At 38.9% G+C, this 27,148-nt stretch overlaps 1 protein-coding gene across 2 annotated transcripts in view; it reads right to left on the bottom strand.

Moving 5' to 3' along the window:
• The window catches only part of LOC138176047 (armadillo repeat-containing protein 10-like), a 28,804-nt gene extending 2,250 nt beyond the window's left edge, over window positions 1-26,554 (bottom strand). Inside the window, exons 1-5 of one of the 2 annotated variants that reach the window (XM_069106787.1) lie at window positions 26,228-26,554; window positions 18,271-18,416; window positions 12,986-13,120; window positions 10,376-10,552; window positions 259-330 (exon numbers count right to left, since the gene is read on the bottom strand). In XM_069106787.1, the coding sequence (XP_068962888.1) occupies window positions 259-330; window positions 10,376-10,552; window positions 12,986-13,120; window positions 18,271-18,416; window positions 26,228-26,438 (741 nt within the window). In that variant the 5' untranslated portion in view covers window positions 26,439-26,554. The remainder of the gene's footprint in view (window positions 1-258; window positions 331-10,375; window positions 10,553-12,985; window positions 13,121-18,270; window positions 18,417-26,227) is intronic. The other variant, XM_069106788.1, reaches the window with a different exon arrangement.
• Window positions 26,555-27,148: the final 594 nt, after the last annotated feature.

Below are 27,148 nucleotides of genomic sequence, written 5' to 3'. Positions count from 1 at the left end.
AAATTTTATCCTATGTACATTAAACTATTAATACAGGGAATTATGAAATGGCATGACCAAGTGCAATTTCATACATATACTTTGTTCTTCAAAATAATAGCTCTCCTATACTTATTCACAGAATGGCCTGAGATTTCAGTATTACAGTTATTTTTCAGTTGATCAATATTGATTGATTTCATTATTTAGTAGCTTCTCGGTGATTAAATACATATGGTCTATAGAGCTTAAAACAAAATAAGTATATAAACTATTTACCTGCACATTGAGAAGTTCTTTTGTCATGGCTGGATTTGCTGACAAATTCAAAAGGACTTTTAAAGTCTGAATCTGAAATGAGAATACTTGCTAATTAATTTCAGCCATTTGAGCTTTAAAGGAACAGGAAGAAATCTTATAAACTAGATAAAAATGAGGAACACAAAGAATTAGTATAGATCTATAACACAGTCAGCTTCCCATGAACATAACCTGAGATAATCATATTATTGTATGGCAGCTAAGTAAGTAGCAGAATGATGGCATTTTCAAGCTAAAATAGTTTAGCTGAGATATTAGGTATAAATAGTTTAGATTAAAGTTGTTAGTAACCCCTCATTCTATACACAGGAAAACTAAGGCTCAAAGAATTTAAATATTTTCCTCAAACTGATACAGAATCAGGCAGAAACCTGGCAGAACCAGGGCAGGCACTTCACATCTAACTCTTTAAAAAGTCTTCTGTTCGCTTTATGCATGAATAGTTATTGTGCATGATACAAATAGAATTCATGTGTTTACAGGCTCTGACCTATTTTGAAAATTTAGCTCCATTCCAACAAGTCTATTATGTTACAAGAGAAAATTAACTGTACCTGTGTGAAGTCCAGAAAACAGGGTGTTACACTACAGACTGAACATTGTTCTAACCTCTACAGAATACTTACTAGCAAAACTAGCATCAAGCTACAAAATCGTAATTTCTTCTCACAGAAAACAGGATACTTCCTTGGACTACCAAAGAATTTTGCAATAAGAGGTACTCTATGTCTTCAAAAGTGGTATGTTTGTTTTTTTTAGTCTTTAGAAAGAGCAGTGGGTCAAAGGAGAAACATCAGAAAAGCAGGTGAGATGGTACTGGCTAGAAAGGAGAGGAATGTGAATGAAAAAGAAAAATTGTGGAAACAGAACACTGAAGAGTTAAAAAACAAGAATTGTGCTTCCTCTCCGGAGTACAGTGGTTAGACCTTAAGGTCAAATCCATGTGACTCCTATTTCTTTCTTGACATCTAACAAAGGGATGAACGAAAGATCCACCTCCTACCCTCCACCCCAATCCCATCCTTTGTAAGTCTCATTGAGTTTTTAGACTCATTACCTCAAATCTGGTCTACTGTAATAGTCCCTTGGCACATCTCACTTTTCTACTCACTTTTCCCACCAATCCATCCTACACATTAGTGGCTGATTAATTTTCTAACCAAATACCTCTGATCATGTCATCCTCAAAATTCCCTCATGGACATCCCCAAAATCTCCATTTGGAGAAGCACTCATTTTAACCACGCTTATTCCAAATCTGGTTTAGCTCCATGACTCCCAGACTACTTCTCAGCCTTTCCTCAAACATGCCTCTTCCAGTGGCCTCTGTAACCCCATCCCTGCTTCCTTTTAGGTGTTGTTTCCCCATTAGAATGTAAGTTCCTTGAGGGCAAGAACGTTTTTTGGGGGGAGTTGTATTTCCACAGCTTAGCACAGTGACTGGCACATAATAACTGCAAATGCTCTTGTCCACCTATCAGCTTCCCACTATTTACAAAGCAACATCAATCTATTTATTATGTTGGGATGCTCAGACAAGGTCTCATGGAGTGGCATGTCTTAAAGTCACTGCTTGTCTAGGTTTGGATCCTCAGCTTCACAGGTTCAGATATTTGATTTATCAATTTGTTTGGGAGGGATAAAGCTCAGGGGAAATGAATCATGGTGCTAAAAGTCACAAGACACTGGGTGAAACTAGAATGGCAGCTGATAGATAATGGGTGACATTCTGGGAGATAGCCCAGGAATAAGAACTGATGTGGGCTGTCTGCAGAGGATAGTCCCTCCTGGTGGGAAAGTCTAAGAGGATTAAATTCTAATTATCAAAGTATCTGTAAAGATTTTAGATGTAATAATCTTACAAGTGAGAAAGTAAAACTCAGAGAAATACTCGCCCAATGTCATAGGTGACAAATCCAAGTCCTTTGACTCCCAAACCAGCAACCTTTGTTATACTACCAAAGTCTCCACCCGAGGGCTGCTTGGTGGTATACAAACTGTGTGTGTGTGTGTATATATAAATTTTTTTTTGGAGAAGTGAAGGCAAGGCAATTGGGGTTAAGTGACTTGCCCAAGGTCACACAGCTAGTCAGTGTCAAGTGTCTGAGATTGGATCCGAACCCAGGTCCTCCTGACTCCAGGACCAATGCTCTATTCACCGTATCACCTAGCTGCCCCCAAACTGTATATTCTTGAAGGATATTTCTATCAAGTGTAGAGAGCTTGAGGAATATCTCTGTGGACAAATCACTTAATCTCTCAAGGTCAAAGTCAAGTAGAGAAGATAGTAAACTGATAATTAGACCTGGCAGACAATTTTTCTCAATGCAAGTTTTCTATACCAGTGAAAAAACATTGTAGGGACCAAAAACAAACCTCTAAGGCTATTTTATTTCTATCTTTTTTTAAAAATTAATTTGTTTGTTTCCTTTTAGTTTACAGGATTCAATTCCACAATTCCTTGAGTTTCACATTTTGATCCTCTCCCTCCCTTCCCCCCCAAGGCAGCATATAGTCAAGTATAGGATCTGTAAATACTTTCACATTATACATTAGTCAGGTTATAAAGACAGATTGTATCAGATGGAATGAAAAATGGTAAAGAGGACATAAAACCAAACAAGAGAAGGAAAAAGATCAGGTATTTTGCTTCCACCTGGATATAAACTCAGTTCTTTCTAGTTCTTTCTCTGGATGCACATATTTCTCTCCATCATGAGTCTTTTGGGATTGACTTATATCACTGCATTGCTGAGAAGAGTCCAGTCTATCAAAGTTGGTCATCACACATATGCTGTGTCTGTAATTGTGTACAAATTTCTCCTGGTTCTACTCTTCTCACTCAGTATCTGTTTGTATAAGCCTCTCCAGGCAAATATGAAGACCGTCTGCGCCTCATTTCTTATAGCACAATAGTATTCCATAACATGCATATACCACAACTTGTTCAGCCATTCCCCAACTGATGGGCACCCCCTTAATTTCCAATTCTTTGCCACCACAAAAAGAGCTGCTATAAACATTTTTGTACATATGGGTCTTCCTCCCACTTCTATGATCTCTTTGGGATATAACCCTAGGAGTGGTATTGCTGGATCAAAGGGTATGAAAGTACTGGGCTATTTCTATCTTAAGAATCAGTTCTGAAAGCAGGAGGATAACTTCCCCTAAACAATGAGGAGGCACAGCAACAAATTCTTACTGCTTAACTTTCCTTCTTAAACATTCCTTATTATTAATTTCTAAAACCTCTGGTCATGACAGCACTCCTTGATTGAGAGACGAGATAATTTCTGAAGTTAAAGTACACGTTTAAGTCATGTAAGATAAATGAGAAGATGATGCCTTTATGTATGGGTGGGGAAAATAAATGCTAGATCCATTCCTAAGGTTTAAGCCAAAACAAACCTTTCAAGGAGCAGTTACTAAATATTTCAGGGTAGGTTACTTATGCAGATGGCAAACCCCACCTCCTTTATGTTCATTCTTATTATCTGTAATTTCAGAAGATAACGTTTTCTGTCTTGTCCCTAGATTGCAGGAGCATAACCTATTTAGGGCCTATATTGCCTACTGTGCATTAACTGTATTTCATGCTCCTTAACAATCAAAGCTCTCCATGCTCTGACCCCAACCCAACCTTTGTCTCTATATGTTTCACTATTCCCTTCACATGAATCTCACTCCAGTCAGACTGGATGACATCTCTCTTATTCGTACAGCTTGCCCTCCCCTTCCATTTCTACCAAACACGATTCTATTAATTATTTAAATGCTAGCTCTAATTCTCTCTTCTCTGAACAAACTTCCCTAATTCTCCTGGCTGGAAGTGTGATTTTCCTGTCCTGTGGATCCTGATACCACCAACATATCACTATTTCAATAATACTTCAATGATCTGTGATTTTCTCAGCATGGATAGTCCATGCACTATCTCAGAATGCAATCTCTTTAAGACAACCTAGCAGATGCTCTTTGAATATCTATGGCTGAAAAAAATTCATCACTACGCAGCCAACTTGGTGATAAGACCCTCTGAATTTAGCTAGGTTGGTCCTCAGATAACAGATAGGTAGCTGGACTTTTGTGGAGGCAGAGCATTACACGCATACAAGCTGTGTGATCTCGGTTAGATTACTCATTCTTTGAGCCTCTATTCCTTGATGTAAAACCCTACCTTGCCTATTGTACAGGATGGCTCTGAAGATCAGATGAGAGAAAGTACAGTGTCAAGTACTTGGAAAATTCTAAGAGCTCTAAGGAACGAAAGGGGCTATTATTGTCTTACTGACCAAATTAGGCTGTCAGCCCCTGGAGGGCAGGGAGCACATCTTAAAGCATTCTTTGTATTCTCCCCTGAATCTACCTAGCTTAGTGTTTTGAAATAAATATGTGCGATGAACTGAACTGACCTCAGTGTACAAACAAACACTGTGAAAACAAATTTACTTTTTAAAAAAGTGAATTAATTTTTATCAATGCTAGTACTAATTGAAATGGGATCCTAGGAACAGGACCTTCTTGGCCTCCAAAATACACAGTTTCAAGGTAAATGTATGTAAATGATGTAAAAACAAAAGACTCCAAAATGAATGATGAAACAGCAGGGAAAGAAGTAATGCACATTTTTTCTTCTAATTTAAACTGTTTCCTCTTTTTATTTATTTATTCATTTATTTATAACATTTATTTTTAAAAAACTTTGAGCTCCACATTCTCTCTTTCTCCAGTTCTTCCCCAACCCATCAAGAGGGCAAGCAATACACCCAGTAATGGGCATTTGGTACCTAATTATAAATGTAGCTTTTATTACCTGCTAAGCAATGCTACCTTAGAAGCAGGACGGTGAAGAGGATAACGATGATGATGATGCTAAAGCTAATACAAAGCACTTCGAGGTTTGCAGGACACTTTACATGTTACCTGATTTGACCCTCAAGGCAACGCCGTGAAGCAGACACTCCTCATTTTACAGATGGGGAGACTGATGCAGAGGCTAAGTGATTTGTGCAGGTACATACAGCTCCTAAGTGTCTGAGGCAGGATTTGAATGTGGGTCTTTCTGATTCCATGTACAGAGCAATTAGACTGTTCAGTGGAAAGAGCTCTGGACATGAAGTCAGAAAGACCGGCATTTAAATCCTGCCTCAGACACTTAAATCACTTAGCCTTGCTCTGCTGCAGACTCCTCATCTGTAAAATGAGGGGACTGGATGAGGTGATTTTTTTTCTTTTTGGAGGGGGGAAGGTGGAGCAATTGGGGTTAAGTGACTTGCCCAAGGTCACACAGCTAGTTTTTGTGTTAAGTGTCTGAGGCTGGATTTCAACTCTGGTCCTCCTGACTCCAGGGCCGGTGCTCCATTCACTGTGCCACCTAGTTCTCCCTGGATGAGATGATTTTTAAAGGTTTCTTCTTGCTCCAAAATGTATGATCTAATGATCCTGTAACTTTATGATCATAAGAATTATCAGTATTTGAGGAGCAGACAGGATTTTTAAATAACGTATACATTTAAAATCTATGACTTTAATTCAGCTGTTTGGGCATCTAGACTAAAAAAGTCTATTTTTTGTTTTGTTTTGCAGTAGACTATAATGTACCTTTGAAAAGGTATCTATCTGCATGCAAACCTTTCATAACCACTTTGCAAAATGCTGTAACTTGAATTTTTAAGCAGATCTACATCCAGAGATCCCATTCCTAAGCATATACCCAAAGGAACACAAAGACAGGAAAAAAGGTTAAATATACACCAAAATAGTTATAGCAACATACTGTGTTGTAACAAAGAACTGGAAACAAAGCAGATGCCACACTAACTAGGGAATGGTTTAGCAAACTGTGGCACATGAATGTGACAGAATTTTACTATGCATTAAGAAATGATAAATATAGGGACCCACGGGAAGATATCAACTGCTGGTAACAGAAAAAAGAAGAACCAGGAAAACAATATGCATAATAACTATAATAATGTTAATGGGAAGAATTATAAAAAGTGAACCTTAACACGGAATAATCATACCGATCAAGATCTGCCCAAAGGAAGAATGAAAAGAATTCACCACTTTACCTTCTTTCCAGAAGTAAGGGGATGATGTATACGCCATCAGACTAGATTTATGTGTTGGTTAGCTCTGCTTACCAGCTTTTTTTCTATTTCTTTTTTATTGTTTGTTCTAAGGGATGGCTCTCTGGGTAGGGAGTGGGGGAGAGTTATATGGGGACATAAAGCTAATATAAAAACCAAAGCTATCGGCAAGTTTCTTGTTTATTGAACCTAAATGTTAACTTCTTCATTGCTTATATAACTCTGGAAGGTTAAAAATATTCAAATTAGATGTTCCTTTAAAACAAATCCCACTTAAACTCACCTGCTTAAATGAGCTATTTGAACTACAGAAATTTCCTACTGGTGTCAGGACAAAGCAATCTTATGGGTTAGAACACTAGACATGGGAAAAAAATAGCTTTTTACAAATCTGTCCTCATGTAATCTAATCATACCCAACAATAAAAAATAGCAGGCAGGAAGGGGGTAGTAGTCTTTCTACTTTTGAAACTGTGGAAGTTTAAGGAGAGATTAATTAAGGAAAGATAATTCTCTCTAGAGACCTTCCTCTGTCACAATTTCCTAGAAATGACCTGAGTGCCTCCTGCTAACATTAAGTAGCTGTTTCAGAAAGCAAAACAAAAGAAAGAAAACAACTTGTTTTTGACATCAGTTAATTATGATACTTTGGGGAAAACAGTGGCAAAAGTTTATAAAACATAAGGAATGGTTCTGTTCATGTGAAGCAAACCTGAGTCACAAAAGATTTTTTTAAAAAATTACTTCTAAGCATGGCTTAAGGATTAGGCTTTCTTTTGTGCAAATCAATGAATCAAAGCAAGAATGGCAGAATGAAGAGTTCTTGATTTGTAGTCAGCAGACCTTAGTCTGAGTCCTTGCTCACCTGTCACCTGCCTACTTTGGGAAAAGTACATGCCCCTCTTTAATCTTCCATATGAAGCTGGACTAGATAATCTCTTGTCACTTCAAGAGTTAAATCTATGGTCCCAAGAACAGCATAGAGAGAATATTTGATCAGGGAGATATCAAGTACGATACCACATGGTTTCACCTTAGTTAATATACAGTTTAAAAAAACTGACACAGCTGAATGATACAGAAGAGATAGCTATAAACAGTACCAAGTCATAATGGACGACCAGATAATTCATGACACAGTGGAAAGGGCAGTGGCCTGAGCATCAAGAGAGATGAATTCCAGTCCCACTTTCATTTGTCACCCTGGACAAGCCACTTCTTTTGGTCACTTCCCCTGATGGTTAAATGAAAGGGTTGAAAAGAATGGTCTGTAAGGTCCCTCTTGGTTCTACCATTCATGAATTACTATCATCTTAGTTTGAAGTTGGGTTGCCACCCACTTCCAGGCTCTTTGGTGAGTTCTTGACTGGCAAAAATTGCCATCTTATAGTAATGGAAGGATGATTATTTTAAGCATTAGGAATTCTAGTTTTCCTTTCGCACACATCACATAAACCTTCATAATTTCTATTCCAATGATGGTAACATGGACTACTAGTAAGGTTTTTATTACCCAAAGACAAACAGTATTGTGGGTCCAATGGGGAAAGTTTACTCAACATTCTAGTGGCTGTTTGCCCAATAACTAGGTATCCAACTCAGTGCTTATGAAAGAAATTGTATTCCAAGAGGTCATTTGCAAATTAGCTATTTGAAACTCATAATGTAATTTTTTCCCTACAGAAATGTTAGAAAATATGGTTAGGTTCCAAAATGGACCTCACAAGTCAATTCCCATGCCTTACTGTGGTACTGAAGTTCTTGAAGGCAAGGCCAGCAGAGTACAAATTTTGGCAGGAATGCTAGAAGGTTTAGTCCTGGCAACAGCATATGCCTACCTAACTACATTTGGAGAGGCCCATTTCTAGAAGGTAGGCCAATAAGTAATGATTTTTTTTGGCTAGTGACTCATGACAGACATAAACTTGTAATAAAGGAAGTAGAAAGAAATACTGTGCTATCAACTTTGTCTTTCAAAATCATAAAATCTATTTTAAAACAGAGACACAGTATTCTGTGTCCTTGGCCTAACTGGCCTGGAATACTAATCCATATGGAAGGACTAGCAGGATCTCTCCGGGAGCCATGCCCATTCCTTAATTCCCCAAACCTAGTATTAGAACCCAGAAAGAGGGGAGGTAGACAGAGAAGGGGAACCCTTAACTCCAAGAGAAAAGAGCACTTAGGACAACAGAAGGTTGCTAAATAGGCTTGAACAAAAATGTATTGTCTCTAGTATGATGAAGAAAGGGGTAAGATTGGGGGTAGAGGGATGACTCTGTAGCTAGCCAGGCAGCTACAATAAGTCAGCCAGCTGAGTAGACAGCTAAGAGCCAAAGCAGATAGCAGAAGGCAAAATAATGAGAGGGAGAAGAGAGGGGAGGATCAAAGGATTTTAGAAGGAGAAGGGACTTAGATAATTTGGTCCAAGAGCAGCGGAGACAGTATTTGAACCTGGGTGCAGAAAGAGCTTCCCAAAGGGTCACGCAGTTGACAGAGAACCAATAGGGATGTGGAAGGTAAAAAGGAGGAGGTTGACAGTGGGTGGGAAGAAGGAGAGGAAAAGGAAGGGAATTCTTGTAGGCATTATAGCAGCTAACAAGGGCTGCTATATCAGTTACAGGGGGGAGGAACAAAGTCAGAAAGGCAGCAATAGTGTTAGGGAACAGGAAGACGGAGCTAGGGAAAGTGAGAAAGTGGTAAAGACAGAAAAGCCAGGGTGGTGTGGCCACTCTTATCCGTGACATGTGTAAGAGGTCACGGACTACCTGTACTCTAGAGCTCAGTTCCATCTAAGCAAGGGTCGTGGGTCTGTTTAAGATCCTATTCAAGTGGACTCATCTATGGAAAACATTAAACATGCTTTATGATAACAATATGGTCTCATCTGTAAGTCATCTTGAAGACAACATACAGAAATCTCACAAAGGTGATATCAGAGGCCATCTGGTTCAACCCATACCTGCATAAAGAAATCCTTCTACAACATAACCATCAGGTGACTAGTCTTTGTGTGAACACCTCAAGTCAGAGAAAAACCCACTCTCTACCTCCTGAGGAAGCCAATGCCACCTCCAGATAGCTTCAAATGTTGGAAAGTTTCTACTTATATCAAACCCCAATCAGCCAGGTAGCAGCTGCCACCCATCCAATTTCTGGAGTCAAATGAACATAACCATCATTCAAAAATCTGAAGGTAGCTCTCATGTCCCTCTCTATTTCTCTTTTTGAGGCTAAAAATCCTCAGCTCCTTCAAACACTTCTTAAGATGCATGATCTCAAGGCCCATTATCATTTTGGTTGCCTTTAAGTTTTTAAATATCTTTTTACAAATATGATGCCTAGAAATGCATACAATACTCCCAATATCGTCTGATCAGGGCATAATGTCAGGGGTCTATCACCTGTTTATTCCTTCATGTTTTATCTTTCTTAATCAGCCTAAGCTTTTGTTAACATTCTTGGCCATTTTATCAGACAGCTAAAGCCCCCATACCTCTAACCATGCTTACCTGACTTATGAAGTCAACTTTTTTTAAGCCAAGTGTAGAACTTGACATTTATACTTGATAATTTACATCTTATTTGATTTGGCCTTAAGTTCTAGCCCATCAGGATCTATTTGAATCCTAACTTTGCCACCCAGGGTTTTCAGTCTCTCCCAGCTTTGTGCCATCTTTCTATCTGACAGGAATGTTATCTCCACCTTTATCCAAGCTAGTGACAGAAATGTCAAAAGGCCCAAGGTCAATCATGGATCCCCAGGGTATTACACTGAGGAGTTTCTTCCAAGTTTCCAGTTAACCAGTTCTGAATCTTTGTTATATTACCATCTAGCCCGTGGCTCCCCACTTTGCACAAAAAGGATCAATGCATACATGAAACTTTCATTTGGACCAGTGAAACCAACAATCTACAGATGAGGAAATAAAATCTCAATTAAGATAAGCAAGAGGCTGATTTTAAAAATAAGAGTTTCATACCTTGGTGTTTTCATTTCCCACACATAACAAATCAAAGAGTCCTGAAATTGAATTGGCAATTAAGTTCTGATAGTCATTGGTGACTGTCATGTTTGTTAACAATCTCAAGCCAGCCAACTGTACATCTGAATTCAATGGAGAGGAGAGTGTCTCCTCACAGATTTGGCTGAGGTGTACCTGGAGAAAAGAAAGAAAAATGAGAACCTTAGAACGTCAGAAATACTACTGAATTTCATCCAGGATAAAATAAATCATCCTCAAGTGCCTGGGCAAAGGAAGAAGCTTTCTCAGTTGTCTGTATAACAGGCCCTCCTTACTGTGTAGTGTTCCTTAAATGAAGGATTCCCAAAGCTTTGCTATGGTACACAAAAAATGGAAAAACAGAGTAGCTTTCTCTCCAAAGTTAGCTTTTTCATGGATAAAAGGAGGAAAAACCAAGTATTCTTTTAATTCACTCAGTCATGTGGGATGTGGGATTAACAGTGCCTCAAAATAATACTTAGTTAACCAAAAAAGCAGCTCTAGAGTCTATCAAATTTTCAGAAAGAATTCAAAATTATCCTGACAATCTGCTCTATTCTATAAAAAAGTTAAATTGTACCCAGAATGAACTTAAAAGCCAAACTTCCTACAGCAGAAAAATCTCTAGGACTCTAAATTTTTCTGTGCTTTACATGGAGGTTCAGTCTAAAAAATGTTTATAAAGGACATTAACAAGCTGGAACATATTCAAATGAAGCCTATCAGGATAGCAAGAGGGCCTGAATCTATGTCACAGAAGGGAGTATGTGGCTTTCATAAGGCTTAGAGTAGGTTCAAGAGAAATCTTCAAAGTATTTGAAGGGCACTGAAAGACTAAGAGATCCCACTGCTAGGCCTATACCTCAAGGAGGTCAAAGAAACAAATATTCTATATATAACAACATGTTCACAGCATCTCTTCTCATTGGAGCAAAAACTGGAAATAAAGTAGGAGCCTAGAGGTTGGCTAGACAAACTGTATTAAATGAACACAAAGAATTATTCTAACATGAGAATTCAGCCAAACACTGGAAAATTCATTAGGAAAAATACAAAATATACACAATGACAACAGTATAAATGAAAAGAATAAAACAAAGCTGAATGTTTTATTATTATGAAAATCTTGGCCACAGAAGAGAGATGAGCAAATACATCTGGTATGTGTTGTCAAATGTGGTCAGCATGTAAGTTTTGCTTAACGAATTTCTGCCCCTCTCTTACAAAGGAAGGTTCAAGGTGCAGGGGGGAGAGGCATATTTGGAAATGACAGTCACGCAAAAACAAAGGTATCGAGAAGTTTTTTCTTATAGCAGAAGGGAAAAGAAGAAAGTATTTTCAGTGGAGTAGGGTCACAAATCTAGATTTGAAAGGGACTTTAGAGGTTATCTAGTCCAGCCCCCCTCATTTAACAAATGAGGGAACTGAGGCCTGGAGAAGTTACTGTGTCATAAAGATATCAGGGGAATAAGCAGCAAAACTGGGTTTGAACTCAGGGTTTCTAATTCTCAATCCTTTGTTCTTTTTATAGGAGGACTGGACTGGATGTCTGGACCCAGAGGACAGAGCAAGAAGCAATGGGAAACTGCAGACCAGCAGGTTTCAGGTCAACAGAAGGAAAACGGCTCTAACAGAGCTGGCCAAAATTGAAATAGGTCACCCCAAAGGATAGAGAATTCTCTATTGATGGAATTTTCAAGCAAAGCCTGGTTAACCATTTACTGGAGATGTTATAGAAGGTATTTTTGTTCAAATATGAGTCCAACTAGATCAGCTCTGAGGTAATTTTAAGTATTTCTATAATATTTGAGAAGAAAGGAACTTTAGAGATTATCCTCTTGAACCTTCCCACACTGCCTCAAAAAGTTCAATCATTCTCCAAATTAGCATAGTGAGTTAGTGGTAGAGACATCAATAGGACCCAGGTCTCCAGTCTGGTGCTTCTGCTATCATACACCATACTGCCTCTAATACCAAAAACCTCAAGAAATTTTGTTTACGGGCCCATTCTATTTCATTAGCACTCTATACGATATCAGTTATCTTCAAAACCTGAGGGCTTCTCATTCTTTATAACTGATATATAACACATTTCTCTAGAATTCTGGGGTTCACATAGTTTTTAAAAGATTTTTTCCTCAACTCTTAAAAAAATGTGATCTATATAATTTTCATTACTTCCAAAGTCCTTATTCTTCAATATCTGTAAAGATCAACTTTAAAAGAAAGTAACCTACGTATATTTTCAATTACTATTGTTCAGATAATTATTTGTTGCTCTTAAAGCAAGTCGATTCTTAATTCACAATCTTTCTGGTGTCTTTCTCTAATCTTGTATTAGTTTCCTTTCAAACAGGCAGACTGCTCTGTAACCCAACTAGAACATTCTCTAGGCTCTAAGATGATGCCTGGTTCCAGCCCTCTGCTGGCCCATTCTACAAAAGGGTTCTTTTTTACCTCTTCCAGGTAAAGTACTGGGTACACAGTAAGTAAAAGCTTGCTGAATAATCATGACTTCCCAACAAAATTTATTTTCATAACTTTTTAACCTTTTATAATTAATTTTCCTTGTGTTTTTATGCCACTCACCTTAATTTCCCTCTGATTCTGAATATTCATACTTAAGTTATTTAGTGCGTTTAAAGCCTTTTCTTTAACTTTGGGGTTGGGATCTTTCAGTATGTTTCCAATAACTAAGAGACCATCCAAATTACGAATAATATCCTAAAAGGGAGAAAATAAGATTATGATTTCATCAAGTTTTTTTTAATATTTAGCTCCTCTATTCCTACTTTTTGGATTTCATTTAACTTATCAGTTCTCCCAGGGAATTCTCCAAGACTATTAGAGGGAGTTTCCTATATCAATGAAATCACAGTATAGATAAAAGAAAGAATTCAAGTGATTGAGTGAAGCAATGGATAGAACACTGGGCCTGGAGTCAGAAAGATCTGATTTGAAATCCTGTCTCATACAGGACAAAAGCTGTGTGACCTTGGATAAGTAATAGCCTTTGTTTGCCACATTTTACTCAAATTTACTATTATAATGGGAATAGTACCTATATCCAAGGGTTGCTGTGATCATCAAATGAGATACCGTGTTTCCCGGTAATAAGACACTGTCTTATTATTTTTTTGGACAGAAAAACACCAGAGGGCTTATTTTAATGAACATTGACAGCAATTTTAATAAACAGGTAAATGTGAACAAAAAAATGTACCTTTATTCAATAAGCAAATCACTGGGGAAGAACAGGATGACGCGCTCACTGCTGCAGCTCTGATTGGATGCAGCTCGGAGTGCAACATGCGTTTCACGGGGTGGGGGGGACGCACGGTGCATACAGAGGGTACCGTAATGTAGCGTGTAGCGCAGGGGATCACCTTCACTACAGTAGCAATCTCAATAGGGCTTATTTTAGGGGGAGGGCTTATTTTAGAGGAATCTTACACAGTAAGGGGAGGGCTTATTTTCGGGATAGGTCTTATTATCGGGGAAACACGGGTAATTGTAAAGTGAGATAAACTGTAAAATGCTTTGCACAGTGCCTGGCACTATTTAAATGTTAGCTAGTAAGTGATTGTTCTAATACAGGGCAAACAATTATCCATAGTTATCTGCACCATGTTATCCTTCAAAACACTGCTGTGGAGTATAAAATCAATCTTGCACAGTTTATGTAAGGGACTCAAAGCAATTTCTAAATGTAATTAAAATCCACTAGGTGGTACAACGAATAAAACGCTGGGCTTGGAGTTAGGAAGACTCATCTTCCTGAGTTCAAATACTACCTTAGACACTTACTAACCGTGTGACCCTGGACAAGTCACTTCATCCTATTTGCCTCAGTTTCCTCATCTGTAAAACAAGCTGGAGAAGGAGATGCAAACCACTCTAGCATCTTTGCCAAGAAAACCCCAAATGAGGTCACAAAGAGTCAGACATGACTGAAACTGAACAACAACTCTTTAAATAAGTATTTTCAATTCCTGTGTTATAAGTAAACCTGGAAATTACATTATATATATCAAAGCTGCCTAAAGGATTCTTGGTCTGAGACCATATTAAGCACCCTCCTGGCTCCTCTACTGAAAGAAAAATCAATTGTTTCAACTACTTATAAGGGGAAAAACCCCATAACTATATGCTTCCCAGAATATGCCAACATAACAGAACAAGAAATTGGCAAAATATTTCTTTTTTTTTGTCATAACTGAGTTTTAATGAGCAAATAATGCAATTTATTTAACAAATAAAACTTTACATACATGTAATGATGAGGAGAACTGCCAGTTTTTTTGACTTTGTTCTCTCTTACCCTAAATCTTAATAGATTAGGAATAGACTTTTTTTCCAGGGGGTAAGTGAGGAGAATTGGGCTGGACCAAGACACGATTTAAAAACTGACTGAAAGTCTTAGGCCCATTTCTCTATTCTGCAAAGTGAAAAAAGGAAATATGTAATGATAAGGGACTATTTAAAGTCAGGCTTTTTAGTACTGCTGGGAAGTATGCTACTTTCAGAAGTTAGCTTCCAGAAGTCTTTTCATTCAAACGAATAAACCATCAGGCACTGACAGATACAACAGCTTCCTGGATGTATTGATCTGTGTGCAGACCTACAACCTGCAGTTGCTAAAGTAGGAGAAACCACAAACTATATAACAGATTCACTGTCTCTAGTCACAGGTTTATAGATCTCAAGCTAGAAAGGTCCTTAGAAGTCACCTAGTCGATCCTACTCCCATAAACTTTTTTTTTTTTTAAACCAATGTCCAGAGAAATTCTATGATCTGGTCACATGGTTACAAAAGAAATGCAAGATGTGCAAATTTAGGAAATCCACCCCAAATGTTCACACGGTCTATTTGTGCCCAACCTACAGCAGCATTCCACGCTCATTCTGGTTTGATCAGCCACAGTCAGACATACTGTAACTTGACTCTAGCACAGTGATTTTGGTCCTCTCTAAAACGAATGACAACGACCAACCACCAACTAAATGACACAAGTAGGATTTGAACACAGGCCCTTTAACTCCATACTAATCGTTCTTTCCACCGATCCATGATACCTCATGGCCAGCAGATCACTTAATAGCTGTTTTCATTTTTCTATTAAAACAATATAAATTTTTAAAAGATCAAATGTTTCATGCAATTGAGGGATAAAAGAGATAGCAATCTTGCAAAAGATGTATGTAATTTAAATATATTAGTGACTAAATTTTAGGAGATCTGAATCCCTAAAGGTCTTAGGATCAGCAAATGTTACAGCTGCAAGGGATCTTGGAAATGATCTACAACTTGACACTCCGCCACCACCCCCATTTTACAGATGGAGAAACTGAGGCCCAAAGGTATCTTACACTCAGACAACAGCTGAACCAAAACTAGAAGGATTCAAGTCTCCTGACTCTCAGTCTAGTGCTTTTTGGGTTTTTTTTCTTAGAAATAGACTGCAGAGCATGGAAGTGGTGAATTTCAAAAAGCTTTGTTTTTTAAATGACATTATGAAATTGTAATGGGAATGCAAATTTGGAAGATCTTCCCTGCCCCTAGGCTAAAGTGCACCAGAAGCCTGGGGAGGGAGGCTTGTTTTTCAGAAGATACTTTTTGATTGGCCAGTGGGTCAATAAGGTTGTTACATTCTCTGAGCCAGGAGAAGGCTATATAAGCCCTGATGTGTAGCTTTGTTTTGGGGGCTCACTTTGAGAAGTGTTCTGTGATTTGATCTGAATTCTGGGAAGCCGTTGTTGAGAGTCCCCCGGCTTTGAAAAACCCAGATGTGGAAACCCAGATGTTGACTGGGTATGGATGTAATGGCTGGACAGTTTGGAAAGCTGTCTACTTGATCTGTTTCTGTCTTGATAATTCTGTCTGTATATTTTGAAGTTTGGGGTGCTGACCTTTTTCCCCTGAACAAGGTAAACGATATATGTCTGACTGATTAAAGTAAGCTTGTTAACCCATTTTGAGTTGCTTTCCTTTAACAAAGCAGATCCAAGAACCTGTGCTAGCAGCCACCCTGGGAACGCTGGGGTGCTTGCTGCTACAAAATGGCGTCATGAACAGGATCTGCAGAGTAAAAGGAAAGTATGGGGACTGGGATAATTGTTTGTTTCCCAGTTGTGGTAGCCGTGATTCTGTGGAGCTGTGGAGCAGGAGAGAAGAATGGCCTGCATGCAGACTTCGCTGAGCTGAGAGCGGGAATGGTGAGCTGCCTGCATCGGGACCTGGGCAGAAGCCAGGAGCAGCTGCTGCCTGTGGGAGGAGAAGGAGCCCAGGAGTTTGGAATTCAGCCACAGGAAAAGATAAGAACTGAGCAGCAAAGCAGGGGCACGGAATGTGTTTCCTGGCTGCATCCCACAGTTTGGGACCCTGGGGGAGGATGGACTTGTGACTATGGTGGGTGGGATGAAGTGCCTTGGATCCCCAGGGACCCCACCTTGTTGGTTTTGTTGCCCAGCCCCCTCTCTGTACTTGGAAGTAGGGGCTGGAGCTGTGTGAGGGGAAGGACACCCCCCCCCCCCAACTTTATTTGAACTCTTGTTTTGAACTGAAGTGATAATGGTGATAATGCTATGTACTTTGTGTTTGTTTAAGGCCCAGTGGTCACTTTGGTAACTTTACTTCTGTACTTTGAAAATGTGACCTAAGAGATGTTTAGTGCTAATTCAAAAGTAAATTGTCTATGCTATGGGCATGAAAGATCTTGGGGCCGATTTTGTAGCAGCAAGCACCCCAACGTTCCCAGGGTGGCTGCTAGCACAGGTTCTTGGATCTGCTTTGTTAAAGGAAAGCAACTCAAAATGGGTTAACAAGCTTACTTTAATCAGTCAGACATATATCGTTTACCTTGTTCAGGGGAAAAAGGTCAGCACCCCAAACTTCAAAATATACAGACAGAATTATCAAGACAGAAACAGATCAAGTAGACAGCTTTCCAAACTGTCCAGCCATTACATCCATACCCAGTCAACATCTGGGTTTCCACATCTGGGTTTTTCAAAGCCGGGGGACTCTCAACAACGGCTTCCCAGAATTCAGATCAAATCACAGAACACTTCTCAAAGTGAGCCCCCAAAACAAAGCTACACATCAGGGCTTATATAGCCTTCTCCTGGCTCAGAGAATGTAACAACCTTATTGACCCACTGGCCAATCAAAAAGTATCTTCTGAAAAACAAGCCTCCCTCCCCAGGCTTCTGGTGCACTTTAGCCTAGGGGCAGGGAAGATCTTCCAAATTTGCATTCCCATTACAGAAATGTAGGGAATTAGGTGAGCATGAGCTAGGGTAAACTAACACAGATATCTTGGGTCTTGTGATTTTGGGAGCCCCACAAAGCTGCTGTCTGACAACCCTGAACCAGGTTTCAGGAAAGAAGAGCTCCTATATCAAAGCTCCTTAGATCTACCCAACAGTATATGTAATTGCAGCTGGGGCCCTAGGAATAACTGCCTTCTTTGAGGTTATAACTTGGTTGATGGTGAATCTCAGAAGAAAAACCTCCTGTTACCATGATAGGGGTTTCATTTCCTCTAAAGTAGGTCTTCCCTTTTTATCTATGGATAGAATTTAGCAGGATTTGGATGGGAAGAAATTTACATCTTTATTTTTACTAACATCTAACTGAAATTTAGTATTTCCTTCAATTACAAATTTAAAAAAAAGTAATATTATGAGAAAGGGTCCATAGATTTCACCAGACTGCTAAAAGGATACATGACACACACATAAAAAGACTAAGAAGCCCCACTCTAGAGGCCCAATAAGGCATGTACTCTCCAATGAAATAAATTTTCTAACCTGGCTGATTCTACTGTGGAAAAGGCATAAAGAAGCCTGCATCATAAAAACAGATTACTTACTTGATTGACTGAAAAAGCAGCACTGTTACCCAGTGTAATCAAAGCTCTTTCACGAATTAAAGCATCCTCAGTTGACTGTAGCAAGCAAATGAGTTTTTTAAGATGTTGAGCATCCAGTATACCAGATGACTTGGTACAATCATTCTCTGTCAAGTGTACAAGAAAGAAAAAGAAAGAAAAAATGTCAATTAGATTCATTTGTATTCAATTCAATTCATTGTACACTCAAGCTACTGATTTCTGACTATTTTAAGACCCAGGTCAACTATAAAATAGTGTCAGTAACTAAGACAGATTTAGGAATATCTTTATAAAACTACATTTTAGAAACCTTTAACATGCTGCTCCTCCAATTCTTAAAAGTTTCTACCTTGATTCTTCCTTTTCTCCACTCATGCATGTCATCAGGTTATATAAGCAATTCTTTTATCATCAATGGTTTGGCATAGATAAATTCTGACATTAGAAGTCACTCAGGCAGAAACCACCAATTTTTTCCTCTATCATATTACTTGCATTTAGCACAGTGCCTTATTTATGGCTTAATAAATACTGCCTGAATTGAAACATGAATGAAGATTTACCAACTTTTATATTGCAGAAACTATGAATACGAAGTTATTGCAATGTGTATATTTAGAGGTAATCTATAAAAAACGAAAATTCACTTTGTCTCCACATATACGTGTACATGACCATATGACCTCGGAGATTCCTTCCAGTTGCAAATCCTACGATATGAATAAAAAAATAAGCATTATTTAAGAGTTTACTCTGTGCTAGGCATATTCTAGGCACTCACCAGATCATAGTGAAATACTTACAAACACTGCTGTCTTATCTGCTGATACCCCCTAAGAACTCCTGGGCCTTGTCATCTGCTCTATTGATGTGCCTGAAGATTTCTAGTTTCTTATAAGTGAACTAACTAGAATGTGAGCTTCTTGAGCACAAGGGCTTTCTCAATTTTTCTGTTTGAATCCCCGGGTCCTTGGCATGGTGTTTTGTACATAATGAGTATATAAATGATTTTTCATGTATGAATGCACATATATTTTCACCTATGTTTTACTTATTTAGAAGCCATTAACTGAATTATACATGATATCCTAGCTTAACTGGCATTTTGCTCAAAAATTAAAATAAAACAAAAACCTAAACCACTAACAATCACAGAAAAATCAAAACAAAGCTCCACAATTTTTCCCCTGGCCTATGATGTAATGCTAAAAGGTCATTATAAATATGTCCTTGAATAACTATTGAGTACACAGCCAGGGAAAGATTCATATAGACTGTGGGACATACTGAAGAGAGAGAAAGCTTTTAGCAGATGGGTAAGCAATCCACTGTTAGAAGCATTTAAAAAGTCTGATGATTTATTGCACTATATATTTATTAAATGAATCCCTTTAGTGTCCAATTATTTCCACAAAACAGGACTTCAATACAGAGTTATTAAATGTCTATGTGTAAGTTGCTGTCCAAGAGCCTTTTCACAAAGGATATCCTGATGTTTAATAAATTATAAGTAAAGCAATCATCGAAACATAGATTTTTTTACGCTATATCTCTTCTGAGTCAAATGTACAGATAAAGAATATCTAAAGAGGTTAAATGTCTTAATAGATTCATATTATCTTAGGGCTAAAAGGGACCACAGGGACTCCATAACAGTATAAAGCAAAAATGACTAGATTGTAAATCTAGAAACCTGGTTTAATTCTGGATCTGTTAGCCACTGCCTGTGTGACTATCACTTCAAGCTTCATTTTCTCATCTGTAAAATGAGATGACTGAATTAAATGATATGGCCAAGTCATATAGACATTTTCAGAAAAAAAAAAAAAAAGCAAAGGACTTACCTAGACTCACAATTTTACTGTGGACCTGGGTTCAGATCCTGTCTATGCTGTTTAACTGTGTGACCTTGGATAGGTGAGTTATTTAACTTCCCTGGGCCTCAGTTTTCCTCATCTGTAAAATGCAAGGGCTGGACTAGATGGGCTCCAATGCCCCTTCCAGCTCTAGAGCTGTAGTCCTAAGAATTAGAAGGAACCTTGGTGGTCACCTAATGCAACCATAAGATGACCTCTACTACGTTATTAGTACACGGTAATGCAGTGGCCTTTGAAAGATTCCAGGGATGAGGAGTCCACTACTTTCTAAGTCAACTCATTTTATTTCCAAAAAGCTCTACATTTTCTTTAACCCGCCTCTCTGCAAATTCCAACTACTACTCCTAATTCTGAACTCTCAGACCAAATTTTCTCAGCAAATCTAATCTCCCTTTCCCATATAAATCTTCAAATATTTGAAAGACAGCTATCATGTCTCCACAAGAAACCAAGATTCTACATAATATAATCTGGTAGAAATGTTATGAATTTACTCAAACATTATCTCCTTTAATATTTTGTCATGAAACCTAATTTTCTAAAATCTGATTCTATTTCTATATAATATAAACATTTTTTCTAAGATGTCTTATTTTTAAAAAATTATTATACTCTATTTAATATTCATGAACAAAATTTTTTATCTTCACATTTTCTTCTTTTCTCCAGTCCTTCCCGCACCTGCTGAGAAGGCAAGAAATGTAAGGTGACTTATTGTTTGGAAGAAGTCTCTTGTTTATTGGAAGTTGGCTGTTTTTAAGGATGCTGAGAATTACACAATTTTGGGGCTGCCTAGGAACCCTGACTAAACGTCCAGTGACCAGCAAAGCAACATACCATCAAAGAACCGAACCTCATTGATACTGACATTTTGGTAATCAATGAAACCAAATGAAGACAAAAGAAAGATGCAGCTAAACTGGAAGGATGGGCCACAGTTTCTCCTGGAGAAGCAATGAAAACTGGAGAAGCAATGAAAGGAGTTGGTTTCAATGTGTGTCCACTATTTCATGTGGCATTTATTGGGCACTGCTTGTAGTGCTTACAATGAGCACAAGTAAAAGGAGTTCTGTGACTATAAGTGTAGCTTATGCACCAACACTTGTGAGAAAGGACGAAGAGGTGAAGAAACTCTAGGAAGAATTAAGCAATCAACAGGTTTTCAGAGCCTACTATGTGCTAGGCACAGCATGAGGTGAGACAATACAAGTAAGAAAAACAAAAGACCTTGACTTCCAAGAAGTATGATTCTAATGGGGCAGACAAGTACATATGTAAACATAAAGAGATAACATAAAACAACATAAAGAGATAGTTAATAAATGCAGACAAAGTAGCTAAATATAAGGTAGTTTTGGGAGGGAGGACATTAGAAATAGTGAGGAAAATCAGCATCTTAAAGGAAGAGAGGGAATTTATGAGGCAAGGCATGGGGAAAGACCAGTGTAAAGATGTGAGATGTGTGCCTAGTGTGAGGAACAAAAGGAAAGCCAGTTTGGTGGCATCAGAGGTTGGAAAGCAGGGGGTTGGAAAATTAGGCTGCTAGGAACTTGCTAAGATCCTCTAAACCAAGTCGACATAATTTGATAACTACTTACTTTAAAGTGAAGGCAGGCAATGGAAAAAATAATTAAAATTAAATTAATTAATGAAAAATCTAATTAACAACTTCCTGCTGAAGTCTGTATTAAATTGCTCCCATAAGGAGGCCAAAATAACATGGAAAACATCTTAGATGGAAGAACCTTGCTAAGCAGACAGATGGCTAAAGGAAATGTCAATTTAGAATGTAAACTCATTGGTAAAAGAACATTATGGTTAAAAAGGAGAAAATTGAGTGCTGGGAAGGCAAAACAACATACTTATTTGGTAAGATATTAGTAGCATTTGCTTGTAAAGTAGCAAAAAGCATAAAGGCAAACAAGTCTTCAAATGGCTTGGTCTAAACTACAACTAAGCTCCCACCATCACAAGAGGATCCCTGGATGAATGAAAACAAAGGTGAAAAATGAAACATTGATCACTGTTTCTATCGTGATCTATTTCTGCCAACTGACACTGTAATCACCACACTTAGATCCTAACATTTCAGTCCCTTCAAGAACTATGGTAGGAAACCGTACAGAGAAGTCAGGAAGAAATACCAGACCAGAAGAAATCGATTCTGGAGGTGACACAAACTGGGAAGTGGATCAAATATCACCTTCTGTTGGGCATTAAAAGTTCTTTACAATCTGTCCTCTCTCCATCTCTCCAGCCATCTTTTGTTTTTTCCTTGAAAATTCTAAAACAGTTAAATAGAAACCAGCAGGCAAAACTCCCATCTTTTCAACCTTCTTACCCCACTCATGCACTCTACAATTCCGCTGTTCCCTCTTCCGCCTACGTGACTTTGCCTTTCCTGGTCCCTGTGGCTGCCATGCTTTCCCTCCTCACCCGGTCCCTGGTTTCTTTCATGACTCAGTTCAAGTGTCACCTTCTGCAGGAAGCCTTTCCTGGTTCATTCAGCTAATAAGAGTAGTTAATCTTTACATATACCTCTTTAAGGTTTCTTCTCAAATTTCTTATTACTCATCAGATGCAATTCAATTACAACTACTTTCTTCCCAGTTACCAACGTCTTAATGAATACACCTCATATGTTTTTCTCAGTCTTTATCCTTCCTGATCCCTATACTATTTGACACTGTTCACCATCCTTTCCTCCTGGATGCTCACCATCCTCAGTTGCTGAAAATTATGTGTACCATCTATAAAAACTCTTTACTTGAACACTTGGGGGAAAAAACACAACTTTGGAGAGTGAACTTTCCAACCTGCTTAAAAAAATGTTCCAATGAAGTGTCTGACTGGATTTTGAACCCATTTGTTAAAAATAGAAAAATGCAACACGCTCCAATTAGTTTACAAGAACAACTAACTGACATCAGGGAAGATGGAAATTTACTATTGAATTTCAATAAAAATCTCCACAGTGTTGGGTAATGGATAGAACAATAGAGATTTAGTGGGCACAGCCAACAATACATTTCTTTCACTTGAATCTAGGTGCCTTTCTGAGGTTTCTTTTTGTACTATGACATCTGTTACAACCAAATTTTTAAACAAATTAAACATAGAACTAGAATTTCAAATCATTGTATCACAAAGTATTAAAGTAAAAAAAATTTCAAATGTATTTTAAATATTCAATCCCAATGCTTGCATTAGAATAAGTATTAGTTTTAGTGAGAGCAAAATAATTTTTGTACCATTAATAAAATATTTTCAAAATATTCTCATCCAATTCTTTTAAAATTTCTACTTTGTAAAACTGTAAAATGTACATAACTATATGTATTATGTAATTTATAATTACATAAATGTACACTGCAAGTAGACAGTCTTAGTTTTTTTTTTTACTGATAGTTACATGACCAGAAATATTGGAAATTATTGGTTTAGACTGTACCATGCAGTTGGACTGCCAGCCCACTGAGTCAATCCATCAGTAGATTTAGCCAGAACAGTTGCTATGGGTGGATAATGAGTTTGGAGAAGTGAAAAGGAAGATCTGGATAGACCATATGAGAGAAATTACACAGATTTTAATGATCTCAAGCTGCTTCCTGGCACAAAAGCTGATAAACACAGACATCCTCCCAGTGAAGCTATATAGCTGCAAATCTCATACCGTAATTTCTTAAGGATGGTGGTCTCACCTGCTCTGGTTGATACAGACATACACAGTGAACACAAGTAGGCTACTGCATATATTTAATGCAGGCCTATGTTCTAAAACTGGCAAAAGGAGTATGGAAATGTATGACTGGCAGAGGGTGAGTCACACAGAAAGATGGAGGGACAGATGGTACCTACAAAACTCAGCTCCTGACACTTATTACCTCTGTGACCTTGAGCAAATTTGGGTCTCAACTTCTTCAAATGTAAAATGAAAGTTAGACTGGTCTCTGGGATGCCTTCCAATTATAGATGTATGATGATTGTCATATGGTCAGTCACTTAACTAGCTAGTTACTTCTTGACAATGTCCATTGAAGTGGTCTCTCTGGCAATAATTATTCCTCTAATCAATGGGAAGTACATGGGATAGAGCTGGACCTGGAGTCAGAAAGACCAGTGTTCAAACTGAGCCTCAGACATTTCCTACCTTGTGACCTTGGTTGAGTAACTTAACCTGTCTGTTTCAGTTCCCTAAACATAAAATGGGGAAAATAATAACACCTAGCTCCCAGGATTGTGTATGTGTGGGGAATCAAATAAGATATTTATAAAGCATTTAGCATAGTTACTGGTACATAGCAGGTTCTTTAAAAATGCTTATTTCCTTCCCTAAGTGAAATGAGTCTTTCAGAATATCATGCAGTTCTTTGAAAATTCAAACATCAATGAGAAATTTTTTTTAAATTTATTCCTTTGTATCCATAATGGGTTTTTTAGTTCAAAAACAAAAACCCTTCATTTAAAATATCCTTCATCAGCACAGAGCTATTCCATCAATGCACAGTGAAACCCATCTATATATGAGTTTGTGCAACTCTCAACCATGAATATTTCACAGAAGAATGGCTCAACATTTTAAAGGTCACTCTCTCCATGATCTCAGGTCTTTATATTAATCTCAGGTTCATGAACTTGTTTTTCTTTTAACTGAGACAACCATATTTCAACATAAATTTTATTTTATACGCTTAAAAGCATTATTCTAAAAAAGGCTCTATGGGCTTCACCAGATTGCCAAAAGGGTCCATGATATAAAAAAGGTTAAGAACCCCTCCTCTTAAGACTTCTGACATTTTGTAGGTGCCTGTTAAGCACTGGGGTTGATCTGCATCCTCAGACTGCAGAGCCATCAATCTTTCTTCTATGAGCAAGTCATTTTAATGTCAGTAAATGACTTTTCCAGTTATATAATGGGATAAAATCACTGACCCGACAGTGAAAATGAATCAAGAATGCCAAAGTTATTTTTTAAGTGATTTGTTGTTGTTCAGTCATGTCTGTCTCTTTGTGGTATTTTCTTGGCAAAGATACAGGGGAGGTTTGCCATTTCCTTCTCCAGCTCATTTCACAGATGAGGAAACAGAGGTGAACATCGTTAAATGACTTGCCCAGGGTCAAACAAATAATACGTGTCTGAGATCAGATTTGAACTGAGGAAGATGAGTCTTTCTGACTCCAGGCTTGGCACTCAATCCACTTCCACACCTAGTCGTCTAGTTTAAAAAAAAAATTAAGTGATAGAGGAAAAACACCATGAGAAATATAACTTTAGGTAAATACTGTTATTTCCATTACTTCTGAGGAATATCAGATTTTCTTCAGTAGCTCTGGAGTCATATCAGCTTAACATTACTGTCTATAATGGAAATTCAGTTAATATCCAGACCCTTAAGAATAGCTTTAGTCAAACAGAAGAGAGTATGTAGCGAGTTATAGGAGATATTAGTCAGACGTAAGTTATAGATCGCACGTATATCTATGTACCTATATCTGTAGCTAGGATAAATTGGAGGGAATCTCAGAGGAAAGGCTTCCTGCAGAAGGTGGGATTTTAGCAGAGACCTGAAGAAAGCCAGAAGGCTTCCATTACATTCAACATTTTTTAAAGAACCACCAAATCGGTGGCAGAAATTTAACTCTTCCCACCTCCATCATCAGCTACAGAGCTAGAGCTGGGGAGCCAAATCTAGGAAAAGGTGGAGGAACCTCGTTTGAACCTCACAGCGACTCAGGGAGGCAGGGTGCAATTAGGGAAACAAAAAAGCAGAAGGGAAGTGACTTGCCCGGAGTCACAGGGCTCAAAGGTGTCTGAGGATGGATTTGAACTTGACTCCAGGGCCAGCGCTCTTTCGGCCGCGCCGCCCAAGTGCCTCACGAGCATTTCAATGCCCGGGCTTCTCCTCCAGTCCTCGTACCCCTGGGGCTGCAAACCTCATCCACTTATGGGCTGCTCAGGCCTCCGGCACACGGGAGGGAAGCCAACAGCGCGTGGGGTTCGGACTCTCCTGCCCTCCCCCCAATCCCGGATCTCCCGGGGTGGGGGAAGGGGCGCTCACCTGCAGGAGGGGAGGGGCTGGACGTGACCTGGAGGCCGGACCCCCGCTGGGGGAGCGTCCTCCCCGGCACCGCCGGGCAGCCACGGCTCCCGCCCGCAGCCGCCGTCTTCCGGCTCTTTTCTTTCCCCCAGGTCAGTCGGTAAACGCAGTAACAAGCGCCGGCCCCGAGCACCAGGCCCGCCACCCAGCCCGCCTCCTGGGCTCTGCCCATGCTGTCCCCTCGGGCCCCGGGCTAAGAGGCTAGTCTGGGGTACTAGGGCCGGGGGTCCCAGCAGTGTGCGCCCTAGCGGGAGCACGTGAGAATAAGTTGCCAGTACGCGTGCGCTCAGGGGCGGGTTCAGCCGAGGAGGACAAGGGGAGTTCAGTTCCGCTTCCCCTCCCCTCTGGCTGGCTAGAAACTTCTTTTCCCCGAAGTGCAAACCTCTTTGTCCCACTCGAGGGAATCCTCGCCGCCCCTGAATTCAGAGGTAGCTGGGATGACCCTCACTAGTGCTCTGCACGCGCACACACACACACAAAAAGGAAGGTGTTTTGTTTTTTTTTTTTTATTGTTTTACGGGTAGAAGAAGCTAGGGGTTAGAATTAATTATGGGAGTTGCATGTAGGCATTTACCTACCTTTGTGCGAATAACCACACCCCAGCCGACACTTTGAAGAGCATCTCTGAGTGCTTTTTTGGGTTCAGGGAGAGAAGCGGAAGTGGGAAAGATTTCCCTCCATTCGTTAAAAATGGGAGGAGGGGGGAAATCCACTTAGAAAGATGTTCTAGAAGCCGGAATTCATTGATAGGATTGCAAGAGTTCATGAACTTGGTTTGGGGGGAAACCCATTTATTTAAATATATTTGACTTTTTTTGTAATAACTGTATTTTATTTATACATTGAAATACATTATTCTGAGAAGTAAGTTTGTAGAGTTCA

Source organism: Petaurus breviceps, unplaced genomic scaffold, assembly GCF_028583685.1.
Source record: "Petaurus breviceps papuanus isolate PSGF00001 unplaced genomic scaffold, PetGlider_PUasm1.0 80, whole genome shotgun sequence".
Taxonomy (NCBI): domain Eukaryota; kingdom Metazoa; phylum Chordata; class Mammalia; order Diprotodontia; family Petauridae; genus Petaurus; species Petaurus breviceps.
The sequence above is the reverse complement of the archived record's forward strand: the minus strand, read 5'-3'. Positions and strand labels throughout refer to the sequence as shown.